The sequence below is a fragment of the Arabidopsis lyrata genome (assembly GCF_000004255.2).
Source record: "Arabidopsis lyrata subsp. lyrata unplaced genomic scaffold ARALYscaffold_8, whole genome shotgun sequence".
NCBI lineage: Eukaryota > Viridiplantae > Streptophyta > Magnoliopsida > Brassicales > Brassicaceae > Arabidopsis > Arabidopsis lyrata.
This window is the reverse complement of record NW_003302548.1, coordinates 15465751-15479260: the sequence shown is the minus strand read 5'-3', so window position 1 is coordinate 15479260 and position 13510 is coordinate 15465751. Positions and strand designations below refer to the sequence as shown.

Sequence of the window (13510 nt, the reverse complement as noted above, 5' to 3'; positions counted from 1 at the left end):
ACTTTCGGATGAATGCAAAAAAGATTCGAGTCTTTAATGATTACTTTCGGATTAAACTTTTATAAGTTACAGAACAATGTAAACAAAGAAGACTAATAGACAACATAGAAAGTAGAAACCAAAGAGTGATGGTCAAAATGTAGAATGTTCATCTAAAACTACTACTGCCCACTTAAATCCTAATATTCAACAATTCATACATAACTCCACATTTCTCAGTTTCTTGATCTTCTACTCTGTGTTGACCGGTGATCTGGTCCAAGTTCACGGTCCATCTTCTTGTACTATACCAAATAAGGAACGGAAATCAGACCTATAGGTCAGAGTAGATATACGATATAAAGTTTGGAAAGAGAGAAATTTACTGCTCAATATGAAGCCTTGAAGCAAGCTCTGTGCTCTCTCTGCTTGCTCGGGTGTACCCGATATTCGAATGATATTCTGTGTTTCTTCTGGTCGGTCTTCAACTAAGGTTACACTAGCTCCAGACCACTGTGATCAAGTGGGAAAGAGAGAAGACAAACCGTCAAAGATTTTGATTAAAGTCATGATTTGCACCAATCTAGTTCCAGTTAAAAGAGTTTCACCTCACTGATTTGTGCAAGCTTGTTTCTTGATTTCGTAACGAGCTTAGGAACAACAGCCTCTGGTAAGACAACTTCAAGAGTGCTTCTAGTAACAAGTGGCACTGCCATTCTAGAGAAAAAAACAAAAAACAGGAAGGATAGGCGTGAAACGAGCACTTGTTGTTTTGGAATATGTTTTTGTCTACGGTTCCGGAAAAAATATTATAAATTTGGAGTTTCTCTACCTGCTTGTCGTGACAGGAACCTCCTCCCGGTGTTCACTTTCACCCGCCTTTGCAACTGATCCAAAGCCTTCCTATAAAAACCCAAGAAAAAAATATATGTAAATATAGGGACATTGCACGAATGGACAAGAACCATAGACGACTTTCCAAGTATTCAGGTCATTGTGCATAGCCAGATAGTAATATTACATTGTTTCGATGTCAATAATAAGTCTGACCCTAACTGATTACAGATGCCTTTATATTGAAAAGATTGTTGTTGAGATTAAAAACCTTAAACTGTGGCAAGATTGTGCTAGTTTGCTGCAACTTCAGATTTGAACCAGTAAGACCTTCACGGGATTGAATTGTGTTATTTGATGAAGCTACCTCCATTACTCCTGCAACACCTTCAAGAGGGCCAGTTGTGGATGTGGAAGCTGGTGGTGTCTCCTTTTGAGAGAGCTCCTTGAACATATGACTCCTCAATAGTAACGTTAATTCAACAAGTGCATCCCGAGCTGCTCTGATATCGCCAGTAATCTACATCAGACATTCACATAAGAATTCTCTTTTGAGACCAGAAGTTGTTAAGAAAATGCCCAACTCCTCAAAAATAGACAAACATACCTGTATAACAACATCATTGATAGAAGCACATCGGGGAATTTCTTCCCTAGCTAGAATTTGTACGCTTGTTCCAGTTAATCGTGATATCTCAGATACTGATCCTGCTTTCCCTTCCAAACATACGGAGTCTCTAGATGAGACAAGTAATCTCGTTGTTATTAAATTATCTTTATCCGGAAGAAGATCTATGATCTGAGTTTGAATGTGCAACAAGGCTTCTTGAGCAGGGAAAAATGGATCATCAGGAGCCTAAACAAAATAAGAATACAAAACTTCAAGTTCACAATTGTAAATGTAACAGATAATACTGAAGAAGATCTGAGGATATTTAGAGTACCTCTTCCGATGAAATGGTGATTATCTGTTCATCAGATCCAGTAACTGGGTCAGATACTCTCACGTCCACGCCAATCTCATTTTGAAGCAAATCTAATATGCCTTGCGATTCCCCAACAACCCGAACAATCTTGTCAGCTGGGCAGAGAATCTGGAACACAAGCTCTTCGGTGTAGACATTCTCACCAACTGGAACTGCTGGAGCTTCTTCAGCATAGTTGGATTGGCGAGAACTGAAGTTGTTATTTCTATAATTACCACGAGGAAACCTATCTGATGATTGTCTTCTCTGTGGGATGTAATCATCCCCAGCAGCTGCAAACTGCCGCTCTGGTGAATGTGAACGCCCTTGGAAATTACTCCGATCACGATGTTGACTCTCCCTTAGACGCGATGATACAATGAGTAAAGCGTTTTTCACTGCACTAAGTTCACCTACAATCTGAAAGAACCAACATCATAAATGCATTTCCCATAGGTAAGCAAAAACCAAAGAAAGCTTAACATAACAAACAATGACCAAGTTAACTACATAAGAGTGATTCGACTCTAGTCAACTACCTCAACCTCACAATCACACTTTTAAATGATCTAGCATTTCAATAAACTGACTACATTTCATATCAAAATCTTAACAAGATTAATCATTTCATATATGTTCTCAAGCAAAATAGCAACAAGTTCAGTTTCTCAAAATAGCAATGTTTCAGACCTGAACAATCTCTTCAGAGAGTGAAACACAACGAGGTAAGTTACTTTCTCTCGGCAAAATCCGAATATGAGTCTTAGTTTCAATCCTCATCTGCTCAATAATCTTCCCACCTTTACCCAACAAACAACCAACATGCATCCTAGAAACCACTAATCTCGTCACAACTCTCCCTCCACCAGGTCTAACTCCACCGTAATCCTCCTCCTCTTCCGGCTGAGCTCCACCATACCCAAACTGAGGTTCACTCTCCAAAATCCTGTCATGAACATTAAACAAAGCCTCCTGAGCAGGAGAGAAAGACGGCATTCTCCCATCAGGGTCACGCCTACGATTGTCAGAAATCTCAATGATACGCTCTACGTCTCCAGGAACTAGCTCATGCACGTTAATCCACGCGCCGGTGTGCTGCCTAATCGATTTGATGATTGTTCCGGATTTACCAATGACGCCTCCTGCTTTAGCGTCATGACAGAGGATTCGATAAGTCGTCGTTGCCATCGTTTCAGGGTGAGACTTTGATGGCCGGCCATTTCCACCACCACCACCACCGCCGCCACGGTATCTGTTATTTCCTCCTCCGCCGCCGCCACCAAAGTGGTAATTATTGTTGTAGCGAGGTTTAGACCTGGGCATAGAATCTCCATCATAGTCTTGGTCATAGTGGTAGTTTCTCTTCGATCTAGATCTCTCCATCGCAAACCCAGAAATCAAAGTTCAATCTTAACTAGTCATTTATCAATCTCGCCGCAAAATTTTCGAATTCGAGGGTTTTTCTAAAGGATTAGAAAGTTCACAAAGACCCTAGAAGGAAGTCTACAGTGCCCAATTACTTTCCTTTTTACCGGAAATCGAAAAAGGAAGAAACTTTCCAGTCAATTTCAAGGGAAATCTTGGAGGGTGAATTCGAAAATATCCAAAATCGATGGAGGTGAATCGGTGCAATGCAAAAAAACCAGCTTTTTGTTTTTTTGAGGGTTCTTGAGAATCCAAAAGAAACAAGTTTTGAAGTCTGAGAGTAGAGAGAGAGACCGTGCAAAGGGTGTTGTTAGTGGTGTACGCTAACTAAGTAACTACAATATTAGCAAACGTTGTCGTTTTAGACTCTTGGTAAATTTAGGGATGCTTCATCTTCATAAAAACTCATATTAAGCTAAATAAATTACTAGACTATGAATCGTCATCAGTTTTTCATAAAGTTATTAGCACAGTCAAGATGAATTTTGGTCCTTACATAACGTATTAGTAGAGATACTAAAAATGTATACATATTTTTCTTAACAAATTAGATGATGTTCCGTGTTGTGAATGAGAATTAAATTATGTTAAGTATTAAATAAACGATGTTTCGTGAAGGCAAATAAAAAAAAAGTGAAATTATGAATAATACGTAATTTTTTTTTGCTATCGTCAATTGGTAAAATTTTGATGAATAATATGTTAAACTGAAGTCCTCGCGATGAGAAGTTCAACTCTACTTTTAGAATTTTAAAAATCTAATGTATATGGACGTAAAAACTTTTGCAATATACGTATAAGAGTTATATTGCGTATTTTTTTTGACTTCGTAGGATTAATCTTTATTTTTTTGAAGTGAAAGGTAACGTTACAAAAATTGGCGGGTTGAAGGTCTTTTTTTGCACAAAACCCTAAAAAAAAACTTTAATTATTTTGAAAAAAATTTGTGTTTTTTTTCTTTCTTAATTTAGTTATTTTAACTATTTGGTAATCGCGTGTATCATGTAATTAAATACATACTAAAAATGCTTTTGAAAAAAAAAAATCTTCCCTTTTAATTGGTTTAGTGTTAAAATGATAGCATATGGTAAAAATCATTTGGTGCTTCTAAGTATTGACTCGTTAAATACCATTTTGATCACTATCCGTAAGGACAAAAACGATTACTATCCTTTTTCAGTAATTTGATATATATTTTTTTCTACTTTTTTCTGAGAAATATAGATCACTGATATTAACCAAAATTAGGGAAGAGTCGCACTAGAGTTTAAAAATACAGAAACGAAACTCTCATTGCACTTAAGGGATCAGTTCACAAAAGCAAGCAATAACAACAAAAAATAATCGTCAAGCTTAAGTTGATGATGAGCTATTGAGCTTTCACGGGCGGAGCAGAGTTAAAATAGTAAAATGTAAAACCTTCCAAATGATTAACATGAAAAAAAAAAAAAAATTGTATGGCAACATGTCTTTACATGATTGAAAGAGCTTAAGTATTCCTATCGCTATAGGTGAAAAACTCACAAATCTCTCAAATATATTATTTTAGTATGATGTAATTATTTATTTAAATTTTAAAGAAGACCAAAAGAATGAACCACTTATAGAAAAATACATGTTAAATGAGTCTTCCAATTAGAGACAAGAGATTTTTAAATAAAAACCTTTTTTTTTTTTGGTATGAATGTAAAATTTTATTCATAAAACAACGACGCTTATATTAAATGTATCTTTTTATAAAAAAAAAAAAACTGAAACTTAATGAATCAAAACAGAGCGGCTAACATAATCAAAACATAGACTAAGAGGGTTAGTGATCCCTTGTTGCAAATCATTCCCGTAAAGCATCTTGAAATTTTCCATCGAGCAACGACTTCGAACCGTACTGTCAATGGCTTTAACTAAAGAAGCCGTGGAGATTGGTTGCTCTCCACGTCTTCGATCTCGCTCTCGCCAAATAAAGTAGTTGAAACACATACCTCAAGAGGAATTGATGCGTACGACTAAAAGATGTTCATGAAATCGTCGAGAGTAGTCACAAAACGATGAGACATGTTGATGTTGAGTGATGCGCCATGACTTAACTTGAACCAAATGGGTGAAGTGAATCTACAAGTGAAAAGGGTGTGGTCACGGGACTCTTTCTCTATTCATCTCTCTCCTACAATTTTTAAAAAAATAATGAACCTACATTAGATATTCTGGTAGAGGCGTTCTTGTAGTCTCATCGAACCACCAAGTTTTTTGTTTAACATTATATATTATCATTGTCATTGAAAACCACCGGATTATCATTAAGTTTTCTCACTCTGGAGTTCAATTGTATCACCGGATGTCTAAATACACACTAGATTTACCACACAAATACACAATTGATCTTATATCTTATACACAAATCAAGCAAATTCTCCTTTTCATAAAGAAACGTAATCGTAAAGTACTCTTCTCGGATTGAGACGTATATACTTAACTCAAATCTTTCTTTATGTGTTCCGTTCATATCCCAACCATCCTTAAAACTTTATACACAACTTTGAAAATTCCAACTAAAGAGTACTATGAAGATTTGGGTGGACTAGACCACTATGCCTTCGATTCGTTTCATAACCTTTGGTAATACACCTGAATACATCTCCACCTTCCCTCAAATTTCTTCCATATTTATCACTAAATTTTAACTTTTCAAAAGGTACCGTATACTCTTTTCTGTCTTATAGGCAAATCTTAGGGAAGGATCCTAATTATTAGTAACCCCGGTTGTGGCGTCGATTCTAAGTGATGATTTTATTGGGTCTATATGCCCGAGACAAGTTCGATTGTAATTTTTTCTTTTTTCTTGAATAAAATGGGGGATTCGTCCCCGTCTTCTACCCAAGAAAAAAGTAACTCTGATTAAACATAGAAATTTCTGGTAATATATGTTTCAACAAATTTCAAAGTTAATTATGGTCTTTTCTTATAACTAAAATTTGGGTTTTTTTTTTTCTTCTTCTTTGTTGTTATTAATTTAGATATCTGGATAAAATGGATATCCAGAATTAAAAAATGATGGATGGATTTGAAATGTTCCTTACTAAAGAAAAAAAAAAAAACAAATTGAACCGGAGATTAATAGTGACTACTTCAACAAATGGTCTAGTTGCTATCGCTTAGGTAGGTCAATGCTCCACTTTGTATGGTGGTGTTTGTTATATAATGTATGAATGAATTCCATTGACGTAGTAATACTTCTAGTGTTACTTTTCACATGCTATTTTTCTATACAAATATAATAATAATAATAACAACTTTTCTCGTGTAAAAATTTGACCGTTGACCTTTGTTAGATATTACCCGCCAATAAAATCCAGCCGACCAATCCTACGTGGCAGTCATAACCTCCACCCAAAAAAACCGAACCGAACCACCACAAAACCCAAATCCATCGCCGTCCAATCTCTTCCTTTTCCTCAATAGAGAAAAGTCCTTCCTTTCTCGTCTCCTCCTCTTCATTTTCCGGTTGCTGAATCTGATTCAGAGGAAGATATCATTGAAAATTTCAGAGAGAAACGATGCCGTTTTGCGAGGTCGTGAAAGAAGACGTCGGCCCAGAGACGACTCTTAACAATGCCGCAATCAAAATCTTCTACAGAACCTACGGTCATGGTCCTATCAAAGCTCTTCTCATCATAGGTCTGTAATCTCCTTCTTTTGATTGATCTCCTTAGCGAGTCCGAGCTTGATTTCAATTGGGTTTTTGTCGTTCTGTTCAGGTTTAGCAGGAACCCATGAGTCCTGGGGTCCTCAAATCATGGGATTGACGGGGACGGATAAACCCAACGACGACGATGAAGACGACGGAGGAATTGTTTCCGATGGTTCTGGTATCGAGGTTTGCGCTTTCGATAATCGTGGTATGGGTCGGAGCTCTGTGCCTACCCACAAATCCGAGTACACGTGAGTCTCTCTTTCTATTGTCTCCAATTTCATTACTGAAGAACTTAAAATTCTCTGCTTTGTGTTTTTAATCTCGGTTTTAACAATTGCCTGTGAAATTGGTTTTGTTAGCTTCACTCAGTTTGGGTTTTGTTTTGGCTCAGAACAACGATAATGGCAAATGATTCAATTAGTTTGTTGGATCATTTGGGTTGGAAGAGAGCTCACATAATTGGCCATTCTATGGGTAACTTTTAATGATCATTCAAGTGACTATTGATGATTGTGTTTTGTAGACAAATTATGGTTCTATTCCATAGGTTCTTTATGAAGTCTTATTGTTGTTCTCTCGGCTTTTTGATTAACAGGAGCTATGATAGCTTGCAAGTTAGCTGCAATGGTGCCCGAACGGGTTCTTTCGTTGGCGTTGCTTAACGTTACAGGTGGAGGGTTCGAATGTTTCCCCAAGGTACTTGAATGATATACGTGGCGCTGTGTGGGATCATCTTTGTTTGATAGCAATGAATTGTTCATACGTGTGAATCTGTTGGTTTCTTATATGAAGACAAGTTATAGTTTTCTTATTTGTCACGATTTGTCACAAGATGATGTTTCACTTGGATACAAAATATCTGACGCTGGCCTTTTGTTTTTATGTGATTTAGCTTGACCGGCAATCGCTTTCCATTGCGATACGTTTTCTGAAGGCAAAGACCCCTGAACAAAGGGCAGCTGTTGATTTGGACACACATTATTCAAAGGTGGGGACTTTCAGTGTGTTCTTCGATGTACTGAAATACTATGAACAAAATTTGACTTAATACAATTGTTAATAGAGCAATGACTAGAGTTTGAAATATGGCATGCGTTTGTTGAATATGTGTTTCATTTGCAACTTTCGTTCTATATTGCAAAGTTTGGTGCTGTATTCTCTATTCGGTTGGAACAAGCGATCAGATGATTGAGTTGGTAGAGAGATCAAGTCATTGGTCTTGAAGATTTATGTTATTTAGAATTGGTTGAGAGATCAAATCGTTGGTCTTGAAGAATTATGTTAGTAGAGTAATTTGGTAACAAAATCTAAGACTGACGTACTACTGTCCAGAGGAAACTTGTGAGTGATTTTGTTCACATGCTGTTTATATATGCAGGATTACTTAGAAGAATCTGTAGGAACTAACACAAGACGGGCAATTTTATATCAGGTGGGTTTACTGGTTTTTTATGTGAAGAAACTGACATATAATCATATCACTAGTGAACGAGTTAAGGTAACTTATATTTGAGTGATGCAATGCAGCAATATGTGAAAGGAATATCAGAAACTGGAATGCAGTCCAAGTACGGGTTTGATGGCCAAATTAACGCTTGTTGGTTACACAAAATCACAAAACCAGAGATCGAAGTAATCCGCTCGGCTGGATTTCTTGTCTCAGTCATTCATGGAAGGTATGCAACACCGACACAATTAGAATCAAAGTCACCTCCTCATGCACTCAGACTTGAGTTTGTTGATCTTGTAAAGCATCTTTACCTTTACACAGTAGTTAATTTGAGAATGTGTTGGGTTATATGCAGACATGATGTGATTGCTCAGATATGTTACGCAAGAAGACTGGCACAGAGGCTATATCCCGTCGCTAGAATGGTAGATCTTCATGGAGGTCATCTTGTAAGCCATGAGAGGACAGAAGAGGTACTTTTGTTTTATTTAGCTATGTCTTAACTTCTCTGTCTCTCTTGCGTCTGATGTATATAAGCCCTAATATCTTAAGTCTTTGTCGCTCCCTAATCTCATCCAGTCTGCAGTAAATGTTAATGAATGTCATACTCAGATTACCTTAACTTAGCAGGAAAAATATAAGACCCAAATAGAATGAGACTATTCTGAAAATAACAAGATATTGACTATGAATTTGATGAACTGATTCAATCATATATGGAGAAAGATTTTAAAGGCAACCTATTTAGAAAAACTTGACGGCTGTAGCAACTGATCGAACATTGTAAGCAATCATACCGTTACTTAAACCTCATTGTTAGTCATGATAGCAAACTATTAATAAAGACTTACAGGCTCTGAGGTCTTTTAGGAATAGCATTGCTACTTTGTGGAAGAGGGAACACATTGTCCTTACTCTTGTTGGTATCTCTGTAATCTCGGAACCTGGAAAAAGGCATTAACATACCTTCTGGTCAATTTCAGGTTAATAAAGCTCTTCTCGAGTTAATCAAGGCGTCAGAAATGAAGAAAAGACCAACTGATTGGACTAACCTCACCATGGAAACACCCGGTATAGAAATACAGAATTTCCATCCTTTTAGACCATTCTTCTTCTTCGAAAGTTGTTCTGAGACTAACATCAACATTCCATTATTTGCTTGCTCTTCGAATTGTTAGGTTATCTCAAGAGGAGACTAGCATTGATTACAAGCTCATCAGAAGGCAAGAATGCCGTCTCTCCCGCACATTTTATAGCGGAAAAGTTCCATCGCTTTCTACTTTTCCTCTTCGGACTTCTGGTTTTGGCATTTGAGTATTCAAGAAGAGCTTTCAGGGCTGTAAAACCCGTCAAAGTTGGACCTTGTCTTACATAACAACAACCCTTCACATTTCAATTTGTCGACCAAGTAAGCTCCTCACTGCTTAATTATATCAAAGTTAGAACATTAGCAACTAGACTTATCACAATCTGAAACGTCTTTCGACAGATATATTCATACAAGCAATGAGACATTTCTTCAATGATCAAGCTGATGAAACATAAGAGCTTAAAGATAAGTTTGCTGCAAACAGAAGCTAAGAGAAGAAGACAGAGCTTTCACATGGAAGAGATTATACAACCTGTTGATATATATACACGTGTAGAGGATCCATGACCAACATTTGTTCTACGAATGTAATATGTAAAGATAATACATCGAAATCTCAATATAGACTTGTATGTTTTCGTGTACCTATAGAACATAACTGTTTTCTTAAGTGTCTGCGCCAAAAGAAGAATTACAAGTCCTATACAACTTAGAAAAAAAAACATTCCAGGTTCCATGAATCTTTCAACATGTTTTTAATTCATCAAAGATATTCATTACAAGATCATGAACAAGCGAGCTAATTCTGAAAGAAACACAGAGATGAGAAGAGGACATGCCTGGTACTGCTTCTGTCTGAAACCAAAGCTTGAAGCTTTTCTTTGGTGAATGATGTTACGTAGCTGAATTGTCTAATATGCAGAACCAGAGATAGAGAAGAGATAGCGAAATGAGTAGACGAGATTTTAGTTTGTCCTCAAAATATTCCTTCATGCGAGATATACTTTTCGAATATACCTTTGTTTACGGAAAAGGGTATTCTCGTCAATTCCTCTCGGTATGAAATGTTTTGGGCTTCAAAATATGAGGCCCGTTTAGTAGCCCATTCAAAACCTGCTTCTGTGTTTAGTTAAGGTTTTGCCAAAACCTCCATTGACGAAGGAAGAAAGGAAGGAGCAAAAATGGCTGCGACTGTTCCTGCAACTACTCGTTCTGACCAAACTTGGGATTTTAGTTGGTGTGTTCTGTAATTTCTCTTACTTTAGTTATCTGATTTGGGAGATTTTAAATTCTTCTCTCTAGTGATTCAGCTTTTAGTTTCCGGCAGTTCGTAACGTGTTTGTTCTGTATCTGATGTTAGAACATACGGAGTCGAGTAGAGAAATCTTGGGTCTGATACATTTGAAGGAATAGATTCAAAAGTTTCGATCTTTACCCACATAAACCAGAAATACGACCTAGTTGGTTTCATTGCTCTGGTCAATTAGGTTAATTTGAACTTCTAAACTTGCTTTTTAGGCTTGGCTTAGGGTTGCACAACAATATTGAGGATTAGACTGTTATAGGTTTGAATAGATTTGGTATCTTTTCATTGGGACTTGTTAGGGATTTGATGTAACAGAGCTTTTGGCAATCTGCAGTAATTTGGATGTGAATTTTGAATCGGAAGAACATGCTTTGGTTGCTTACACATCATTGGCTGTTGATAAAGAGGTTTAAAATTTCTCAATTCTCTTCCAACATATGAATAAACAAGTTTTTGCCAATTTCACTGATGTTAGAATTTCTTCTGTTGTGACCACTAATGCAGTTGCAGCCTGATAAGGTGAGAAGAGTTATGTCAGTATCAAACAACAAGCTTTCTGTGTGAGTTTCTTCAAGTCCTTCTTCGCCTTATTTGGTTGTTAAATCGCTTAATCGATTTACGACTCGTTTTAGTTAGACATTTTTTCGGGTCCATCGAGTCTTCTACTTCGCCTACTTCTTTACTGGTTTTCATCTTTTCTCTATTGGATAATTTTACAGGCATTTTGAAGCAATAGAGGCAAGGCTTCTTCGCGCTTCGTTCTCTGCGTTTGTAGACGTACTTACGCTAGCCACAAGAACAATTCAAGAATTTGGGCAAAAGTAAAACACCAATGTGAAGAAAAAAAAGCTTGATTCTTTCTCATTACTCTTCAAGAACTCAAAATTACAGAGTGTTTTGGTGTTTCTTCGAGCTCAAATCTTGGGGTTTTCACAGATTTATTCAAACAATGTATTTGTGAACTGGATTTGAGAAGTGAAAAAAAGAGATGATTACATTTAAAGCTTTTAATTTGACTACTTTTTTTGTTTTGTTTCATTTACTAAGTAAATTATCATTAGTAGAGAGTGGAGACTCTCATTAACTCTTATTCTCTTAATCATCTTTCCACATCAAATGTATCTATCATCGTAACATAACACATACATCATCTAATGCGATAACACACAAAAACTCCATTCATTTAATATCGATTGTGAATTTTTAGCAATATGATCTTATCAACTTTCATGCATTGACTTTGACTAGAGGAAGTAGACTAAAGAAGCAACTAACCCAAAATTCAGCCCCCATGATCATATACTTAATTAAAGTCACACGGTAATTAATTAAGACTAACAGTTAATGATTATACGCTTTGGGACTCGTAACTCCCATTACATTGCAATCCCTATGAACCTTCATCGTTTTTTACAGAGACTATATATGAGTTCGTCAAAACATTCCTCTGTTTTTAACTATTCTGCTCTGTTTCTATCACTGATTCTTCAACAAATGGATCATAACTCTCTTCATCAACTCGATTCTCCGAAAATCGAAAACCAGTATGAACCAGATTCGTTGTACGACATGCTCGAAAAGTATGTTGAAAACCCTTGATTCGTTTTCTTGCTAAAGAAGTCATCTCTCTTTTCTTTACTATTTTTTCTTGATCGTTTTTGGTTTACAGGTTACCTCCACTCGAGACTCTCCTAGACACAGAAGATCTGAAACCAAATGCGGGGTTGCATTTTCAGTTTCAGTACAATAGCTTTGACGATTTCTTCGAAAACATCGAAGTGGATATCACAATTCCATCTGATGTTCATTTGTTGACTCAAGAACCCTACTTCTCAAGTGGCTCCTCTTCACCATTGGCTATCCAAAACGACTGCCTCAGTTCTGACGAGAGAGTTGAAAAGAGAACAGTGAAGAAGAAGAGAAACCTTAAGAAAAAGAGGCAAGACAAATTGGAGATGTCTGAGATCAAACAATTTTTCGATAGGCCAATAATGAGAGCGGCTAAAGAACTGAACGTGGGACTCACCGTGTTGAAGAAGCGATGCAGGGAATTAGGAATTTACCGGTGGCCTCACCGGAAGCTCAAGAGTCTGAACTCTCTCATCAAGAATCTCAAGGTCCAACATCATTAATTATTTATTAGCGTTTGCTTATGATTCAATTGCGTTTTAGGGTTCAATACGTTTTTATTTTATTATGAGAGGTTAATAGGTTTAACATGTTTTTCTGGTGATAGAGTGTTGGAATGGAAGAAGAAGTGAAGAATTTGGAGGAACATAGGGTTCTTATAGAGCAAGAACCGGATGCTGAGCTTAGTGATGGAACAAAGAAGCTAAGGCAAGCTTGTTTCAAAGCCAATTATAAGAGAAGAAAGTCACTTGGTGATGATTATTATTGATTTTCTTAGTATTTCTACAAATCTATTTTAGTTTCTCTTAGAATAATGTTTTTTTTTAATCTCATTGACCCAATTGGTCAATCTAGATTATCTAGGGAATGTTTTTTTAGGTTTTCCTCATTGAATTTGTTTATCAATTATTTTGGATGAATGAAATTAGTATGATGAGTTGAATAAAATTCTAAATTTGCATAAATTTGAAATTCACAAACGCATTAATGTAATGATGGTAATGAAGCCTGTGCTCTATAATTGAACTGCCAAATTTTTAACAACTTTGACAAAATTTACACAAACTAGCGAAGTCAAATATAGACAAAGATATTATAAAAACCATGTTTCATTTTTGTTACTCTTTTCACATCAGTGATAATG

General features: G+C 36.4%; 4 protein-coding genes across 5 annotated transcripts; 3 read left to right on the top strand and 1 right to left on the bottom strand.

Annotated features, from left to right (window-relative positions):
- Positions 1 to 13: 13 nt before the first annotated feature.
- LOC9302028 (RNA-binding KH domain-containing protein RCF3) lies at positions 14 to 3600 on the bottom strand. Its single transcript, XM_002864169.2, has 8 exons — positions 2469 to 3600; positions 1758 to 2198; positions 1421 to 1669; positions 1085 to 1333; positions 812 to 882; positions 588 to 696; positions 366 to 492; positions 14 to 284 (listed from the first exon to the last, which is right to left on the bottom strand). The coding sequence occupies exons 1-8, from the start codon at positions 3159 to 3161 to the stop codon at positions 265 to 267; spliced, it is 1959 nt and encodes a 652-aa protein (XP_002864215.1). The 5' UTR covers positions 3162 to 3600; the 3' UTR covers positions 14 to 264.
- Positions 3601 to 6595: 2995 nt separating this feature from the next.
- LOC9302027 (putative aminoacrylate hydrolase RutD) lies at positions 6596 to 10134 on the top strand. 2 transcript variants are annotated; one of them, XM_021015577.1, is made up of 11 exons: positions 6596 to 6875; positions 6956 to 7139; positions 7283 to 7365; positions 7487 to 7587; positions 7784 to 7879; positions 8270 to 8323; positions 8419 to 8567; positions 8697 to 8814; positions 9325 to 9412; positions 9520 to 9749; positions 9831 to 10134. In XM_021015577.1, the coding sequence occupies exons 1-10, from the start codon at positions 6755 to 6757 to the stop codon at positions 9714 to 9716; spliced, it is 1191 nt and encodes a 396-aa protein (XP_020871236.1). In that variant the 5' UTR covers positions 6596 to 6754; the 3' UTR covers positions 9717 to 9749; positions 9831 to 10134. The 2 variants fall into 2 exon arrangements, with proteins under 2 accessions (XP_020871236.1, XP_020871235.1); XM_021015576.1 differs by having other exon boundaries at positions 8419 to 8814.
- Positions 10135 to 10538: 404 nt separating this feature from the next.
- On the top strand, positions 10539 to 11756 carry LOC9302026. Its single transcript, XM_002865906.2, has 4 exons — positions 10539 to 10668; positions 11072 to 11144; positions 11242 to 11297; positions 11457 to 11756. The coding sequence occupies exons 1-4, from the start codon at positions 10613 to 10615 to the stop codon at positions 11560 to 11562; spliced, it is 291 nt and encodes a 96-aa protein (XP_002865952.1). The 5' UTR covers positions 10539 to 10612; the 3' UTR covers positions 11563 to 11756.
- A 263-nt stretch (positions 11757 to 12019) lies between these two features.
- LOC9300291 (protein RKD4) lies at positions 12020 to 13157 on the top strand. The gene is made up of 3 exons (XM_002865905.2): positions 12020 to 12317; positions 12407 to 12854; positions 12974 to 13157. Exons 1-3 carry the CDS (start codon positions 12082 to 12084, stop codon positions 13133 to 13135), a joined length of 846 nt encoding a protein of 281 aa, XP_002865951.2. The 5' UTR covers positions 12020 to 12081; the 3' UTR covers positions 13136 to 13157.
- The last annotated feature ends 353 nt before the right edge of the window (positions 13158 to 13510 follow it).